This window comes from Amphiura filiformis, chromosome 1, assembly GCF_039555335.1.
Source record: "Amphiura filiformis chromosome 1, Afil_fr2py, whole genome shotgun sequence".
Classification (NCBI taxonomy): Eukaryota; Metazoa; Echinodermata; class Ophiuroidea; order Amphilepidida; family Amphiuridae; genus Amphiura; species Amphiura filiformis.
The window spans coordinates 9189092-9208312 of NC_092628.1; the positions used below are offsets into that span (position 1 = coordinate 9189092).

General features: G+C 36.1%; 2 protein-coding genes across 2 annotated transcripts in view; both read right to left on the minus strand.

Moving 5' to 3' along the window:
* Window positions 1-439: 439 nt before the first annotated feature.
* Window positions 440-5492, minus strand: LOC140147785 (uncharacterized). Its single transcript, XM_072169570.1, has 3 exons — window positions 5330-5492; window positions 3719-3818; window positions 440-3510 (listed from the first exon to the last, which is right to left on the minus strand). Exons 1-3 carry the CDS (start codon window positions 5460-5462, stop codon window positions 3093-3095), a joined length of 651 nt encoding a protein of 216 aa, XP_072025671.1. The 5' UTR covers window positions 5463-5492; the 3' UTR covers window positions 440-3092.
* Window positions 5493-5974: 482 nt separating this feature from the next.
* The window catches only part of LOC140147875 (uncharacterized), an 81636-nt gene continuing 68389 nt past the window's right edge, over window positions 5975-19221 (minus strand). The window contains exons 5-11 of the mRNA XM_072169694.1: window positions 18365-18475; window positions 18127-18237; window positions 15980-16090; window positions 13963-14253; window positions 13303-13596; window positions 7674-7773; window positions 5975-7481 (exon numbers count right to left, since the gene is read on the minus strand). Of these exons, the coding sequence (XP_072025795.1) occupies window positions 7064-7481; window positions 7674-7773; window positions 13303-13596; window positions 13963-14253; window positions 15980-16090; window positions 18127-18237; window positions 18365-18475 (1436 nt within the window). The 3' untranslated portion in view covers window positions 5975-7063. The remainder of the gene's footprint in view (window positions 7482-7673; window positions 7774-13302; window positions 13597-13962; window positions 14254-15979; window positions 16091-18126; window positions 18238-18364; window positions 18476-19221) is intronic.

Consider the following 19221-nt stretch of genomic DNA (forward strand, 5'->3'; position numbering starts at 1 on the left):
TGTATGGTCGTTGATGGGGCTGGCTCAACGGGATTGTGAAGAACGGAGAGGGGTACTATATAGCTTACCTGCCTTGCCCGCAGAGTGTAAAGGGCCTACACATGCGTACGTTTGCCAGTATTATTGCAGCGAAATCACGTTTAACATTAATGACGTCATTACCAAACTCGAGGTGAAACAGAGTATACATGTAGAACTTAGATTGAATTTGATATAAAATTGGATCGATTGAGCCCATATTTATTGGTCGAACCATGAATTAAATTTTAAAACTCATAGCGAGACCAATACATATTAGGCGTAACGCATCCAATTTTATCATTATTATGTTTTTTTTATCCAATATTTTCACACACTTGGATTCATCAAAACACAATAATGAAGTGATTAGGATTGTCAGTATTTCTTAAAACATAAAGAGTACTTCGGCTAAGTCAAATTTGATTTGATTTAGGAAAAAGCTACATTTTAATAAAGCAGTAATTCGATAGCGACTTTCGGTGTCGCGGTCGAATACCGAAATATCCAGCGTCTGTTTACATTTGTGTTAACAAAAAAGTGACCTGGTGAAGGAGGTCGCAGTAGCGGGTCAGGGCATTTTTACAGGACAGGCAAGCGTAGCCGACAATCGGGAGTTTACCCTGATGGAAACCGACCATATATAAAATCGCTAGTCGCGGGCAATTTTTAAATTTGACTCGGTCCTGACTAGTCTCTACTAAAGTTTCGTGCGAACGCAATTGATTAACTGTCAGGTTATTAAAGGCCCTTTTAGTGAATTGATCCCAGCAAAAGTGCAAACAATAAAACAAATTGAATTAATTAAATTGCTTATAAATTGCCTAAAAGTGAAGGATAATTCATTGAAATTGTCATTTGGTATTTTTGAAATGAAGAAAAATGGCAAAATATGAGGAAAACAGCAGTATTGTCAAAATTGAGGCCCCATTCAAATACATGTAGCTAATTTATATATACTGTCAGTATATAAATTACAGATTTCCTGTAAATGCCTTATTTTGTTTTAAATACACAGCTTTCGGCTGAACCACTATCAGTGGACTTCGGTTGTATATATAAATGCGCATATATAAATGCGCACGTGACCAGATGGCCAGTGCCATGTTCGTGTTACCTCACTGTCAATCACTGAAATTGCGACCACAGTTCCAGGTGGTGGCCGCATTGCATTCTCTAAATTCAGTAAATTTTCATCGTCAACCGTGTAATTGAATGGGATTATTTTGAAATTTTAAAACGCTTGAAATATCACAAACAAATAGGCCTATGTTGATAAATAATATAAATACAAGCTAAAACCGTTGGGGTTCGATAATGAACCCCACAAAATTAACCGACTATATTGGAAAATGCCATACGGCCGGGCGGTTTCAGAAGTTGCCGGCTCGATCATGTCATCCGCCGACTGCACAGTTCTGACCTTAAAGCCAATCATGTCCCCTTTCATACTTTCATGCCGTTGCGACAAGAGGCATGACTTATCAGCCATTCACAAGTCTTGATTGTGTCTGTTTGTCTACAATGCGCGTGTGTCACGCCGCTCGGCGGCAAGCAGCATGATAGTATGAAACCAGCACTACGTCATAGATATGGCCAATTGGCACGCCCATTTAGCACGGAAATTATGAAATATAAGTTTGTAAATCAGCTATATCTAGCTTTTCCGTAGTTATTTTTTTTCCGTGATGGAAAACGTTAATAAAGAGTTTATCTTTCGGGTCAAGTTATTTTACCCTTTGCAATCAATGCCACTATTTTGCAAAAGCAATTTTCCTTGCGACCTGTCATTTTCCCTATACTTTTGCACGGGGAGTTTATGTACATCCGGGTACCTTATATCGTTTAATACGGTATGGCGACTTGTAGATGTCACGTGCGCATTTATATATGCGCATTTATATATACAACCGAAGTCCACTGACTATCAGGCTATGTTAGCACATCTCTGACAATAACAAAGGTACTAAAAGGTACGAAACGTATTACTTGCAAACGAAAAACAAACGAACATATTATTATTGCCTTAATCTAAAGTACACTTTACTAAATGTATTTACAGAGTGTTCAAACAAAAAGCCCAAGAAGTTATTATTTCATATCATATTGATATAATGCCACATTTACACAATTCTGGTATATTAGTTGCACGACTGATATCATCAGTGATGCTTATCATCCAACCATTGGTAGTTATCTTCTGATATCCTTAGTGCATGCCTTACGCTTTCTGGATCTTCCACCTTTTCTTTCTTCCTTTAATTGGCATGCTTTCCCACCGTCGCGACGCGTCGGTTGATCTAATTTTATTAAGTTGTGTTTCTTTTTTGCAATTCAGGGCTTCACAATATTTTAAAGACAATGCGACATTCATAGTTTTTTCTGGAGCATGGGCCTGAACAACCTTCATAGTCATTATTCGAAGAATGAACCGAAACCTTATTAAAAAAGTTGACAACAATATAATTGTACAAGTAGGTCGTTTTTTCTTGAATATTGTATAAAAATATTGAGAAACTATATCCTCACCAAATAAAACATTTAAAGTCACCTATGGACATAAGAAGTTATTCTTCAAGAAAGAGCAAACTGATATCATTTACACACGTTACAAGAACAATAATTATTTCAGTATTTTTCCTAGTATCTAACTAGTATCGTTATAATTGTTCCAAAATGAGTTCGGATTTATTACGTATTTAAATAGTATTTAAATACGTATTTAAATACGTAATAAACCCTAATTCCCCTCTTTATAATATTTACACGTCAAAATAGCGGCAATTAAAATTCACTAATTAGAACCATCTTATCCATAAACCTCGTATTTTTAGGTGAATTTGTTATTCTGAGACTTCTGCTTCCTCCATTTTAAATTTCTAGTTCACGAGGAAACTTTTGATAGTTTTTATTCCATTTTACCCATCTCCTGATCGCTATTCAATGATGGATCAAATAAGTATGTACGTATTAAATCAATAATTCATTGCCATTTTTATGGTTTTCAAGTACACCATTTACAAATTAACATTTTGAAAATGTTTCTTCTTGTCTTCTCCCAAATCTTGGTATTCCTAATCCTTTGAATCCATTGTCTCCTTATTCAGATCTTCATACAATCCTGAAGACCTCTTTCTTTCAGCAGGTCCAGCAACTTCATAATCAAACTCGTCAACAGGCACGTGTGTAGAGCTCTGTGTCTTGCCAGTCATCGTAACATTCTGATACCTGGGTTGTTTCGCTTCCGTCTTCTCACCGTCCTTGGCTAAAGACTGATATTCCTGCTCCTTGCTCATAGTTTTCTTGTCTAGATCTTCATAATATTCGGATTGTGCTCTCTGTGGTTCAGGATTCTCATAGTCATCGCTTGATATACGTTGATCTTTGTCTTGTTGGTAGCCAAGGTTCCTGGAGGACATCTCCATTGATTTAGATGGGCTGATATTCACTTCGTATGGAGAATCATTGTTTTCTTCTCTAGATTTCCTTACACTGTAAATACATTATAATGTATATAAATCACGAAATATTATACATTCATTATTGTTATGGCAACGCATTCAGACAGCCATTATTATTTTTATCATTATTATTATTATCAGTATTATTATTATTATTATTATTATCATTATTATTATTATTATTATTATTATTATTATTATTATTATTATTATTATTATTAAAAAGTATTTTCATTTACCGGTAGATCACTATTCCCACAATCGCAATAATCACAACTATTACAATCACGCCAATCACGGAGCCGACCACCAGTCCAGAATTTACTTCTGCTGCTGTGGCTGAAATGACATTTGAAATGCAACTGACATTTTTGGCAATTCCCGTAATCATTTGCACGTCTTGGTAGATGTTCGCATATTCACTGCTCACGTTGAACTACGTAGTAACTTGTGCGCACCGACGATAACGTTAAATTTGCAAAGGCTTTTGGGAATTACCTAAATGGTATATTGGTGAATAAAAAGACACTTTGGTAATTTTAACATATTTAAGATGAGATTTGTTACACACTCGTATGGATAATTTATCTTCCGAAAGACTTCCGAATCTGCCCATGTATAAGCAAGAATTTCCCGTGCTTAACTCAATTTGGCCAAAGTTTTCTTTAAAACACATCTGCCATATATTTTGCCATGTAAACAGAGTGTTAAGATTTTGTTGTAAGAGTGTAGAGTTCTCAGCACTTTCAATTTTCCTATACATAAAGCAGTCATCTGCGAATAAGCGCATTTCGAAATTGATGTTAGTAGGTAAGTCATTCAAATATGTAAAAGAGAAGAGATCCCATGACTGCCCCCTGTGGGACGCCTGAACAGACGTGAGTCCAATTGGAATGATCACCATTAACTACAACTCCTTGCTTTAATACGTTGTATCAACATTTCTTTTTTAATCCAAGTGTGTGTACTACCTGTGATACCATAATTGTGTATTTTGAAGAGTAATCTGTTGTGTGGGACGGTGTCGAACGCCTTCGCAAAGTCCACGATGATCATGTGCAAAGGCGTTCGACTGTTCAGTGCTTGTCCTATGTCGTGTGTTGTTAGTATTAGTTGTGTTTCACATGAGTGTTGCTTGCGGAATCTGTGTTGACTATCCCTAGAATATGTTCCAAAATTCCTAAAGAAGCAGTCCTATAGTTGGCCGCTGCTGTTCTGTCTCCGTTTTTGAATATTGGTAATAATTTTGTAACTCCTTCTGTATCTACATGAATCTCTGGCATAGGAGGAACTGTTTCTTGTTTAGGCATGTTCTCCATATTTTTTTTGTAAAAACAGAGTCAAATTGGTTGTTTACCACCTGAGCTTTCCTATTACCACCTGATATCAGTCTACCTTGATGCTTGAGCGCTGGTATACAGACCGCTTCTTTCTTCAGTTTCTTGACAAAACCATAAAACTGCTTGGAGGAGATAATACAGTACTTAAAGTCATGAAGTTAGGATCTCAAGATCTCGTGATCCTATGTTTCTGACTTTAAGTCAGGAAGTCAGGAACTCAAGCGCGGCTGGAGTTTACGAGTTCCTGACTTTAAGTCTCGAGATAACTAATGTGGATGGGCTTACAATTAAAATACTGACGCCGTGAAAATTGAACAGATACTGTCTATAAGTTCTTGAGATCCTGAGTTGTCTTAACTTTTTCTTTATTTTGATATCATTACTATCTCTTTATTTCAAACTGGCTAAGACAGGCACACAATAAGTCGGAATTTGTGATCACAAGATCCTGAGTTACAAAGCAAACCGCATGGCCCTTAGTTACTTCTGTAAATATGGGTTATACAATACCTTTTTTGTGTAGTGTTTGAGTTTGAAAAACGGCCTTTGGTCCTGCGCCTATTTTCGTGTTAGCTAATATTATCAAACTATATTCAGTCGCCGTCTCTAGATTGTTAACAATAATTGATGTATCCGATGTCATCACATCTTCAGCTATAAAAGCCGAGCTTTCGGTCTTAAAAATATCATAGGTGTAACTAGTTATGTTTCCATTTCTTTCCGTACAGAGAGGTTGGTTCCAAGAAAGCGTTATGGTAGTGTTTGTGCTGGTAGCCTTGATATCTGTGGGTGTACCACTTGGTTCTGATTGAAAATCACACAGACACAGTAATGAAACAAAATGAGGAAGCTAACGTTGAAATGATTTAATGAATCCCCATTCCACCTGTCTTCAATGTTTATTATTATGTTACAATGTGTTGCAGTAGATTCTTACAAGAATGTTTATAAATACGTATACAACTTGAAAGTCAACAAGTTCATTGACAGAACACCAAAGCAAAATTGTTGTCACTGAGTCCATTAAACGATCAACTGTATTTCACGTGCGCATTTATATATGCGCATTTATATATACAACCGAAGTCCACTGACTATCAGGCTATGTTAGCACATCTCTGACAATAACAAAGGTACTAAAAGGTACGAAACGTATTACTTGCAAACGAAAAACAAACGAACATATTATTATTGCCTTAATCTAAAGTACACTTTACTAAATGTATTTACAGAGTGTTCAAACAAAAAGCCCAAGAAGTTATTATTTCATATCATATTGATATAATGCCACATTTACACAATTCTGGTATATTAGTTGCACGACTGATATCATCAGTGATGCTTATCATCCAACCATTGGTAGTTATCTTCTGATATCCTTAGTGCATGCCTTACGCTTTCTGGATCTTCCACCTTTTCTTTCTTCCTTTAATTGGCATGCTTTCCCACCGTCGCGACGCGTCGGTTGATCTAATTTTATTAAGTTGTGTTTCTTTTTTGCAATTCAGGGCTTCACAATATTTTAAAGACAATGCGACATTCATAGTTTTTTCTGGAGCATGGGCCTGAACAACCTTCATAGTCATTATTCGAAGAATGAACCGAAACCTTATTAAAAAAGTTGACAACAATATAATTGTACAAGTAGGTCGTTTTTTCTTGAATATTGTATAAAAATATTGAGAAACTATATCCTCACCAAATAAAACATTTAAAGTCACCTATGGACATAAGAAGTTATTCTTCAAGAAAGAGCAAACTGATATCATTTACACACGTTACAAGAACAATAATTATTTCAGTATTTTTCCTAGTATCTAACTAGTATCGTTATAATTGTTCCAAAATGAGTTCGGATTTATTACGTATTTAAATAGTATTTAAATACGTATTTAAATACGTAATAAACCCTAATTCCCCTCTTTATAATATTTACACGTCAAAATAGCGGCAATTAAAATTCACTAATTAGAACCATCTTATCCATAAACCTCGTATTTTTAGGTGAATTTGTTATTCTGAGACTTCTGCTTCCTCCATTTTAAATTTCTAGTTCACGAGGAAACTTTTGATAGTTTTTATTCCATTTTACCCATCTCCTGATCGCTATTCAATGATGGATCAAATAAGTATGTACGTATTAAATCAATAATTCATTGCCATTTTTATGTTTTTCAAGTACACCATTTACAAATTAACATTTTGAAAATGTTTCTTCTTGTCTTCTCCCAAATCTTGGTATTCCTAATCCTTTGAATCCATTGTCTCCTTATTCAGATCTTCATACAATCCTGAAGACCTCTTTCTTTCAGCAGGTCCAGCAACTTCATAATCAAACTCGTCAACAGGCACGTGTGTAGAGCTCTGTGTCTTGCCAGTCATCGTAACATTCTGATACCTGGGTTGTTTCGCTTCCGTCTTCTCACCGTCCTTGGCTAAAGACTGATATTCCTGCTCCTTGCTCATAGTTTTCTTGTCTAGATCTTCATAATATTCGGATTGTGCTCTCTGTGGTTCAGGATTCTCATAGTCATCGCTTGATATACGTTGATCTTTGTCTTGTTGGTAGCCAAGGTTCCTGGAGGACATCTCCATTGATTTAGATGGGCTGATATTCACTTCGTATGGAGAATCATTGTTTTCTTCTCTAGATTTCCTTACACTGTAAATACATTATAATGTATATAAATCACGAAATATTATACATTCATTATTGTTATGGCAACGCATTCAGACAGCCATTATTATTTTTATCATTATTATTATTATCAGTATTATTATTATTATTATTATTATTATTATTATTATTATTATTATTATTATTATTATTATTAAAAAAGTATTTTTCATTTACCGGTAGATCACTATTCCCACAATCGCAATAATCACAACTATTACAATCACGCCAATCACGGAGCCGACCACCAGTCCAGAATTTACTTCTGCTGCTGTGGCTGAAATGACATTTGAAATGCAACTGACATTTTTGGCAATTCCCGTAATCATTTGCACGTCTTGGTAGATGTTCGCATATTCACTGCTCACGTTGAACTACGTAGTAACTTGTGCGCACCGACGATAACGTTAAATTTGCAAAGGCTTTTGGGAATTACCTAAATGGTATATTGGTGAATAACAAGACACTTTGGTAATTTTAACATATTTAAGATGAGATTTGTTACACACTCGTATGGATAATTTATCTTCCGAAAGACTTCCGAATCTGCCCATGTATAAGCAAGAATTTCCCGTGCTTAATTGCAATTCTGGGTAAAAACCACATGTGCCTGCTAACGGTCAAAAATTTTTTATTGCATGAGGTGAAAGGGCTTTGGTAGTAGGTTACAAAAAGTCACATCAACAAATTCCTCCGGAGCTTGTTGCCATAGCAACGGCAGTTTTTATGATTTTCGTGATTTTTGCTTATTTTGGGGTGAAAATAAGGGAAAATATGTACTTTTCTGAATTTCTCCTGACTTTAAATGTGAGGTCACATTAACAAAGTAACCTTACCACCATAAAGTATTGCCTTTGTGCTTCCCCCAGATGCAAAAAATATTTCAATAATATTTCCCCATGTGCAATTTTAGGGCTGGGCAACATTGCCAATTAAGCACTTTTGAAAAAATGCAATTTTTACCCTATCTTTGAAGTCTAAAACTAATTTTGCTTGAGCACCCAGAATTATTTCCTCTTTGTTGGTACTTGGGCAGACATTGCCCCTTCCAAATTTGGTAAAAAATCTCTGGGGCTATTTGACCTGTAAAGCCAGTGTTGCCAGAAAGTTTGATAATTTTCAAAAAATGCATTTGTCATAATAATGCATTTTCTACATATTTACTCATGTAACCTTTAATACCACCAACTTAATTGAAATATTTGCACACTTTGCACACATGATTAGACACACACTGCAAGGGAAGCAACACTTTGAGGCTGGGTTCAAGTCCTGTCCTGCAAAAACCGGTATTGCCAGAAAATCATATTTTATTAATCCAAATTTCCAATTTGTGCAATTTATTCAATTAATTTTATAGTATCAATGTTAGTTGAATATAATGTGCATTTAAACATCATCTGATACAATACAGGTTCAGACACATGGGCGAGTTTCTCGACAGGTGGCTTAGTAAGCCTTAGGCTTTGGCGACCTAGAGGATACTAAGCCTGCTTTTGACCCAAAATAGTAATTTGTACATAGAAATTTTTTTGGAAAATGATATATGCACCTTAAAAAGTGTATCAGCTTACTAAGATGGACGTTTGGATCAAAAAAAAAGGAAATCACAATATTTTTCTGTGACCTATTTTTACCTATGACCTCTTGGAATTCATAAGTAGGCCTAAAATGCAGGTTTTTAATGAGTTTGGTCATTTTGGGCAAAAATGGACCCTTTTTAACCACCATCACAAACAGGTTTTGAAACTTAGGCAATGATGGTATTGCCAGATTATATGACAATTAATTTACCCACAGGCTTACCCGTAATTTTTGAGTTCGTCAAACATGCGTGCATTTGTTTGAAAACGTAGCCATGTAAAATTAATGATACGCACAATAATATAAACTTCAAACTCCCATGGGGGCATCAATATTGACATTTGCATTATTTGACACCCTTATTGAATTTCTCTCCTAAATTAAGACATCCGTTCTGATACCATCAATTTGAATTCTACTTTTACGTTGATACAGGACCTGTTGAAGATATACTTGTCCAGGGTGGAAAGGTAACATCACATGTGTTCACATCGAAACAACCGTGCAGACAATATTTACCATGTTTACAATGCAAATAATAATCCAACTGGTGAAGAAGCTAGTGGGTCATGATAGGCTGTTGCAATTAAAACACTCCCTATTTTCCCGATGTCCCCTTGTTTCTAACACAATCCTCAAGATAATTTTCTATCTGTATGTGTAGGCCTATATGCTATCAATTTGGTTAAAAATTGCCATTCCAAAAGTATCATGGTATGATCATTGGGTGGAAGGGAGAGCAGTTTCATATCCCCGCCAAGACCCCGGCGCGGATTTGGGGGAGGGGCAGTGGGCCCGGCCCCCTCATTCCGGCCGCCCCCCTTCCAAAAAAAAGGAAAGAAGAGAAGAGAAAGGGGAAGGGGAAAAAGAGAAGAGAAAAGGGAGGAAAGGCGATTATTTTAGGCATTGCTTGAAGGCGGGTCCTCGTCCTAAACGCATGTGAAAATTACTGCGGGCCCGCCAATATGCAGGGCCCGAGTGGGACGGGAGGGCCACTCCATTTCGTACATTTTTCTCTATTTTTTCTCAAATCCCCCCTCTGACTGCCCTGGATCCGCCACTGCCAAGGCCATATCATTTCACATTTCAGGTGGGATATACCTATAGGGGGCAGCTATGGCCAGCTATGGCTGCCATTGAGGTGTAGGAATGCATGAAATTGGATTCATCTACAATATAGCCTCGATTCTTTGTTAGCCTTGTGTACCATGTTTCGCTAAAAATTGTGTAGATGTAGTCTACGAAAGCCTGTTGAGTCAGGTTTAAAACTCATCATTCTCATAATAGATTACACAAAATATCTGATATATTTACAGGCTAGATCACACAAATTATGTCTGGAAAATGTACTTAAACCATTGCTATGACGTCTATTCATTACTGAAGATTATTTTCTACGAATGAACACTTGACACGTTTCTATGCAAGAATCCACAGTTTTAGAGCGTATTGTTAGTATAAAGCAATGGTCTAAATCAGCGAATACACTTGAAACTGTTATTCCTTGATACGAGTTCACTCGGCTATGCCTTGTGGATTCGTAATCAAGAATCAGCAGTTTCGTGTATTCTCATTAACAGGATTATCATAAAGCTTAAAATATTGTTTGATTGGCATAACATTTTAAGCTATTAGGAGAATTCAAAGAGATGCCAGTTTACAAGGAAACGACCTTTTACGCCCATTTTTGCTAATTTTACTGGGAATTTAGCTCTATTTCACAGATATTTGCTTAAAAATGAGCATTAATGGTCGTTGCCATGGAAACTGCATACTTGTTGAATTCTCTCAATAGCCTAAAATTAAAGAAGCCCTATTTATCAATAAAGTTAAGTGTAATTTAAAACTTTTGTAATGCAAAAATTGCTAAAAATGGTAAAAGGGTCCATTTTTACCCAAAATGAACAATATCATTGAAAACCGGCATTTTAGGCCTACTTATGAATTACAAGAGGTCATAGGTCAAAATCATAGGTCACCTTTTTGATTTAACATCCATCTTAATAAACTGATACACTTTCCAAGATGCATTTGTCATATTTCAAAAAATGTCCATATAAAATTACTATTTTGGGTCAAAACTATAGGCTTTAGCCTATAGTATCCTCAAGGTCTCCTAAGCCTAAGGCTTACTAAGCCACCTGTCGAGAAACTTGCCCATGTGTCTGAACATGTATTGTATCAGATGATGTTTAAATGCACATTATATTCAACTAACATTGATAATATAAACTTAACCGAATACATAATATTGTAAAATGCACAAATTGGAAATTTGGATTAATGAAGTAAGATTTTCTGGCAATACCGGTTTTTGCAGGACAGGACTTGTCCCCAGCCGCAAAGTGTTGTTTCCGTTGCAGTGTGTGTCTAATCATGTGTGCAAAGTGTGCAAATATTTAAGTTGGTGGTATTAAAGGTTACATGAGTGAACATGTAGAAAAATGCATTATTTCGAAAAATGCTTTTTTTGAAAATTATCAAACTTTCTGGCAACACTGGCTTTACAGGTCAAATAGCCCCAGAGATTTTTTACCAAATTTGAAAGGGGCAATGTCTGCTCAAGTACCATCAAAGAGGAAATAATTCTGGGTGCTCAAGCAAAATTAGTTTTTAGACTTCAAAGATAGGGTAAAAATTGCATTTTTTCAAAAGTGCTTAATTGGCAATGTTGCCCAGCCCTAAAATTGCACATGGAGAAATATTATTGAAATATTTTTTGCATCTGGTTAAAGCACAAAGATAATACTTTATGGTGGTAAGGTTGCTTTTTTAATGTGACCTCAAATTTAAAGTCAGGAGCAATTCAGAAAAGTACATATTTTCCCTTATTTTCACCCCAAAATAAGCAAAAATCACGAAAATCATAAAACTGCCGTTGCTATGGCAACAAGCTCCGGAGGAATTTTTGATGTGACTTTTTGTAACCTACTACCAAAGCCCTTTCACCTCATGCAATAAAATTTTTTTGATCGTTAGCAGGCACATGTGGTTTTTACCCAGAATTGCAATTAACTCAATTTGGCCAAAGTTTTCTTTAAAACACATCTGCCATATATTTTGCCATGTAAACAGAGTGTTAAGATTTTGTTGTAAGAGTGTAGAGTTCTCAGCACTTTCAATTTTCCTATACATAAAGCAGTCATCTGCGAATAAGCGCATTTCGAAATTGATGTTAGTAGGTAAGTCATTCAAATATGTAAAAGAGAAGAGATCCCATGACTGCCCCCTGTGGGACGCCTGAACAGACGTGAGTCCAATTGGAATGATCACCATTAACTACAACTCATTGCTTTAATACGTTGTATTAACATTTCTTTTTTAATCCAAGTGTGTGTACTACCTGTGATACCATAATTGTGTATTTTGAAGAGTAATCTGTTGTGTGGGACGGTGTCGAACGCCTTCGCAAAGTCCACGATGATCATGTGCAAAGGCGTTCGACTGTTCAGTGCTTGTCCTATGTCGTGTGTTGTTAGTATTAGTTGTGTTTCACATGAGTGTTGCTTGCGGAATCTGTGTTGACTATCCCTAGAATATGTTCCAAAATTCCTAAAGAAGCAGTCCTATAGTTGGCCGCTGCTGTTCTGTCTCCGTTTTTGAATATTGGTAATAATTTTGTAACTCCTTCTGTATCTACATGAATCTCTGGCATAGGAGGAACTGTTTCTTGTTTAGGCATGTTCTCCATATTTTTTTTGTAAAAACAGAGTCAAATTGGTTGTTTACCACCTGAGCTTTCCTATTACCACCTGATATCAGTCTACCTTGATGCTTGAGCGCTGGTATACAGACCGCTTCTTTCTTCAGTTTCTTGACAAAACCATAAAACTGCTTGGAGGAGATAATACAGTACTTAAAGTCATGAAGTTAGGATCTCAAGATCTCGTGATCCTATGTTTCTGACTTTAAGTCAGGAAGTCAGGAACTCAAGCGCGGCTTGAGTTTACGAGTTCCTGACTTTAAGTCTCGAGATAACTAATGTGGATGGGCTTACAATTAAAATACTGACGCCGTGAAAATTGAACAGATACTGTCTATAAGTTCTTGAGATCCTGAGTTGTCTTAACTTTTTCTTTATTTTGATATCAGTACTATCTCTTTATTTCAAACTGGCTAAGACAGGCACACAATAAGTCGGAATTTGTGATCACAAGATCCTGAGTTACAAAGCAAACCGCATGGCCCTTAGTTACTTCTGTAAATATGGGTTATACAATACCTTTTTTGTGTAGTGTTTGAGTTTGAAAAACGGCCTTTGGTCCTGCGCCTATTTTCGTGTTAGCTAATATTATCAAACTATATTCAGTCGCCGTCTCTAGATTGTTAACAATAATTGATGTATCCGATGTCACCACATCTTCAGCTATAAAAGCCGAGCTTTCGGTCTTAAAAATATCATAGGTGTAACTAGTTATGTTTCCATTTCTTTCCGTACAGAGAGGTTGGTTCCAAGAAAGCGTTATGGTAGTGTTTGTGCTGGTAGCCTTGATATCTGTGGGTGTACCACTTGGTTCTGATTGAAAATCACACAGACACAGTAATGAAACAAAATGAGGAAGCTAACGTTGAAATGATTTAATGAATCCCCATTCCACCTGTCTTCAATGTTTATTATTATGTTACAATGTGTTGCAGTAGATTCTTACAAGAATGTTTATAAATACGTATACAACTTGAAAGTCAACAAGTTCATTGACAGAACACCAAAGCAAAATTGTTGTCACTGAGTCCATTAAACGATCAACTGTATTTTTGAATTTAATACTTAAGGAAAATGCATACCAAATATATAAAAGTAGTCGTTGCATAATGAATTTAAAGAACTTGTTAACGTTAACATTAGCATGTAGGATCACGTCATGCTGTTACAGATTCATACCTGTCTCTTTAGTCATTCCAAACATAGTCGCTTCAGTATCACCATCACTCACACGGATTTCATAGGTAGAATGTGGAAACAAATTTGGTAATGTGGTGAAGGTTCCAGATAAAGAGACGGCTATCGCTTCTTCCTCATTGGCATCCAATGGTTGACATTGGTCTCTATTAGTAAGACGATAGTCAACAAAATATTCTGAGATATCCCTGCAGGAATCGGTGGAAGTTTCCCATGATACCTTCAGTTCAGTTGGCGACAGTGCCTCTATCATTAAGTTTGAAGCTAAACATGCTAAAATAGAAGATGATTTACAAAGCAATGAGCATTTAAAGTAAATTTAAAAAATATATTCGTCACGTTGTCACAATTTGGCATTCATGATGCAGTTATGTCTACAGTAGAATTCACCACGACCTTTGCAGGACTTAAACCCCAATAAAAGCTATTAAACCAAGATAACACTCATTGAAAACAGCTCAACTATGTTAAATCAGATCTCCTCTGGTTAAATCCACACTACACGTGTTTCTGTTTTACCTGTGCGATATTGCAATGAGCTGGTATTATAGTTTCAGTTGGGTGAACGATTATAAAGCAAACGCAAGGTAACAATACTGTGTGGGCCTTTGTTTTACCCAAATGAGACAATAGTCTGCATATTGTTAACCAGCATTCTTGAAAATGAGAAACATAATGGTTGTAGACTGAACACGGTTTGGAAATAATTTCTTCATTTCTTTTTTGGTGTTATCAGTCATTTACATATCAGGGAGGTACTACCATTTGCAGATGCCCAACCTACTCATTTTAGCTTTAATGCCCTTCGCAAGAGAGCAGTACACAAGTGAGTGATAGTCAGTAAAATCATGCATCCGATTTACACAGAAAATTTTGCAGGCCGTGCCGTGCCCTTACTTCCTAAAACACCAAAGTGCGAATATTTCCAAACACCTAAATTAGCTAAATGTTAGGACATGTTACAAAACTATATTTTCTAGAATTTCAGAGAGTACTTTAAATATTGGCCGGTTATTTTTCACACAGTGACTAGGCAATGCCCTATCTATACCAGTTCGGGGGCACTCGTAATAAACGGACGTCTCTGACAGCTGGGCACTCGATGCAGCACATCAGAACGAAGCTGAGTGTATTAGAATAAGCTTTCCTATGTTTGGCAAATATCTACCGGTGCAAAAACTATATCTATCTGTGCAAATTCTGACAAATGGTCCCAGAACACACTTTGCAATGGCCAAAATCAAATGTTTTGAAGTAAAAATAAATCCCAATTTTACTATCCAATTCATGAATTGGATAGTAAAATTAGCAGGCACTCAACATGCTCAACTTGGGCTAGCTACAACCGTGATAAGGCATACACACAAAATTATTCCCACTGCGCTGGCACGTTCACCAAAATTACTAATATCGTTTGCGACTGGGTTTTGAAACTAGGGAGTATGTGATTTATGAGACGTCTCTGAAATATGATACTGTTATGTCGACGTGACATGAAGCTTCGAGAGTATTTGATATCAGAGATGTTCGTGAATTATCAGTGCCCCCGAACCGATACCTATAACAGCTTATAACATACACTGTTTGTAGAGGTCACGCGTCAATGGTGAGAGTACTGTGTATTGTGTATAGGAAAATGAACAGTAACTGCAGTATGTCTTAATTGGTTTTTGCATCCTTAAACAATTAGCCACTTTTCTAAACTATCGCTGACTAATGATCAACTATCACACATGACACCTACAATTGAAGCTGTAAGTAGTGACCATGTAAATATATACTTTATACTAATATACTTACCATTCCAAACAAACCAAGAAATGTCCCGAAAAAGCCCAAAATTTAACTGTATTCCGCAATGAGCTTTTATATTCAGGTGCCAAAATCTATTTGTTTTGTGTATTATGGTTGGGTGTCCGAAAGATTTTTTGCTCGATGCACCGGGAAACCCAACACCCGTATAAGCAAACTCAATTGACTAATGCCCTGAAAAACTCACTGATATCACAGTTAGTTCCAGTCCATCCATCATCACACTGACACACGTACTGGTTCGTTCTGTTTTGACATGCACCATTTACGCAAGGAATGCTACCACATCCATTGATATCTAACCAAAGATATTAAAAGAAAAAAATGAATATGTGACGTGTCATGTCAAAAGCAGACACTTTTGGGCAGGATCGTAAATGGCCAAAATAGCCAAAAATCTGCCCGGGGTGAATTTTTCACAATTTGGGTTTGTTGCGAATTTGTGATATTATTGATGTTAAAAATATTGTCTGATAGTTTCAGACCAAAATATAACTGGTATCTTGTATTTTTTGAGACACGTTTCAAGGTAAATCCTACTCTCAACATTGTCAATAATAGTTTTAAAGGCCGATATCTCAATTTCCAATTTTATAATACCAATCTCAATTATATTCGCTTAGGAATGTCCTATTTCATTGGGAAAACAGCGTTGTGGAGCAAAATATCTCTATATTTAAGATATGTAAAAACCTCAAAATTGATAACCTGCCCAAACGTGTCTGCTTTTGACATGACACGTCACATATGTAAACAGACTGAATTAACAAAGTCCATAACTAGTCATAATATCCATAAAGTGTAAGGCAAAAAAAAAAAAAAGGTTCGTCTCAAAGCTGACGCGCGCGTTTGTAAAATCCCACGATTTGACAAAAAACAAATGCGGAAATTTTTTTTTTCAAAAAACAATTTTTTTAATAGTTTTTTCCAGAAAAAATCGGCGAAAATCAGACTTTTTTCTCAAAATTTTCTCGCCGTGATTCTAAACCAACTATCTCGCTTTTTAAGAAAGTTTCCAAGCAGTGCACTTACTATAAAAATGTTGCTTTATGCCATAAAAGTTCGCCGAATTCAATAAAATGCAGTTCCAACATCGCCAAAGTGCAGAATTCAACAGCATTGCAAGCACATGGATGAGTGTAAAAACTCAATAAAATCTGACATTTCATTTCAAATGAGTTCAAGTTTAGGCCAAATATCATTATATTAATCGAATTAGTGGAATATTTTGACTATAAAACATAATTCATGGTCAAATTGTTGTCACTTTTTCTTCAACTCACGCCGGGCCGGCAGTTCAGTGAGTTGTTCACAAATTACATGACAATCTAAACTGACCTACTCTGATCAACAGAGGACCAGGTAGGCAATATTTTTTTTTAATATTTTTTTTATTATTTTCGTATTTTCGAGGCCGGGGCCTACAAAATACCATGAAAAAAGTCGGGAATAAAAAAAAAAAAAAAAAAAAATCGTATTTCGCATTTGTTTTTAAATTTTTAGTCACCTTTGAGACAAACTTTTTTTTTTTTTGGCCTAATCACATAGAGATTAGTTACAGTAAATCCAGCGTCACACATGTATAAAGACTGTTAAGATCAGAATATTCAGTGATGTCTGAAAACAAAACGTAGAAAGGTCCATTTTATGCAGAGCGACCTTGATTTAAATAAATTACAATATCATTTTGAGATCATTTGGTTAAAATCAGAGCTTTTTGAAGAATTTGACCCCTGTTGAGGTAAATATAAAAATCATTATGACATGACGTTATGTCACTGCAATAGTTTGGTTTGGTTTACAAAACGATGTGAACAATTTGGAATTTGATCCCTGTATAAACTTTGGCCTTTTCAATGCCATTTGGGAAAGAAATTATATTGGCACTTAATTTGTTAAGTACATCAACAGCTATATATGTGCCAATTTCTGTGCTTTTCAACCAAAATGCACAATAGGTATGATATTGCTGTACCCATTAGGAAATGAATTTGGAGAAAACCTTCTGTTAATAAAATACTATGCCGAGCCACCAGCCTGGGTGGCTCACGCTCCAGTAATTTCAGATGATTGAGCTTAGTAATACATCAAAGAATGTCTTCCAATTCATGAAAACAAATAGATAATCAGCTTATCGGATTAAAAGTTAAGAGGGAAGGTCTTGCTGCTCAGCGAGTGTTTGTAATTATCAGAAGGTTTTCTCCAAATTCATTCTCTAATGCATTCTGCAGCACTACCATTGATTCGTCGACTAAACCATTTGCAAGTCGTACAGATTTCCAAACATTAATCCTTTTGAAGGAAAATCCTTTTTATGGAGAAAATGTAACTTACTGATATCACAGTTAGTTCCAGTCCATCCAGCATTACACTGACACACGTACTGGTTTATTTTGTCTTGACATACGCCATTGACACAAGGATCACTAGCACATTCATTGATATCTGAAATTAATGTTGAAAGTGTAAGAATATCATTGATTCGTCTTCTAAACGCTTTTCAAGTAAAAGTACAGATTTCGAAACATTCCTTTTATAGGAAGAAATTAAACATAATTCTGATGTAACTCACTGACATCACAGTTAGTTCCTGTCCATCCAGCATCACACTGACACATGTACTGGTTTAGTCCGTCTTGACACATGCCATTAACACAAGGACCGCTAGCACATTCATTGATATCTGAAATTAATGTCAAAAGCATAAAGGATACCATTGAATCATCTTCTAAACGCTTTGCAAGACAGTCATAAAGTACAGATTTCCAAACCTTTATTTTATAGGAAGAAAATAAAACATAATACTGATGTAACTCCCTGACAGCACAGTTAAGGCCGGTTCAAAGTGAATATTCGAAGGCGAATATTCGGCTTCGAATACGTTTTGGGCGTCAAAATATATGCGGCTTCGAATATAAAACTATGAACCGGAGAAAGATATATTTCTACAATTCACAGCGTTGCCTGACTGTTCACAAGTATTGCCCGTTGACCAAGGTAAGCAAAATTTAGAGAATTTCTTTATCGAAGTTAATAAAATCATAATAGGTAAACTCCATTGAACTATTGTCATGATTTAATGTCTGTATAGGGTCTGTATAAATGGGTCTAAATAGGAGCAGTGGCGTAACCAGTGGGGGCCGGGGGTGCAAGCTGCCCCCGGACACAAAAAACCTGGAAGAAGAGTCAAAAATTGGGAAGGGGAAAAGGGGAAGAGAGAAAAAGAGGGAAGAAAAAGAGGGAAGAGAAAGGGGAAAGAAGAAAAAAAAGGGGAAGGGAGAAGAGAAAAAAGGGAAAGAAAGAGGGAAGAGAAAGGAAAAGAAGAAAAAAAAAAGAAAAAGGGGAAGGGAGAAGAGAAAAGGGAAGGGACTCAAGGGAGAAGAGAAAAGGGAAAGAAAGAGAGAAGAAGATCTATAGGCCTACTACTTT

Excerpts from the sequence above, each read along its gene's own strand:
- LOC140147785 (XM_072169570.1), bottom strand. The coding sequence starts at position 5,462 with ATGACATCGGATACATCAATTATTGTTAACAATCTAGAGACGGCGACT. Across the intron at positions 3,819-5,329 it reads TCAAACACTACACAAAAAAG|CCACAGCAGCAGAAGTAAAT; the intron begins GTATTGTATAAC and ends ATGTCATTTCAG. Across the intron at positions 3,511-3,718 it reads GTGGGAATAGTGATCTACCG|TGTAAGGAAATCTAGAGAAG; the intron begins GTAAATGAAAAT and ends ATGTATTTACAG.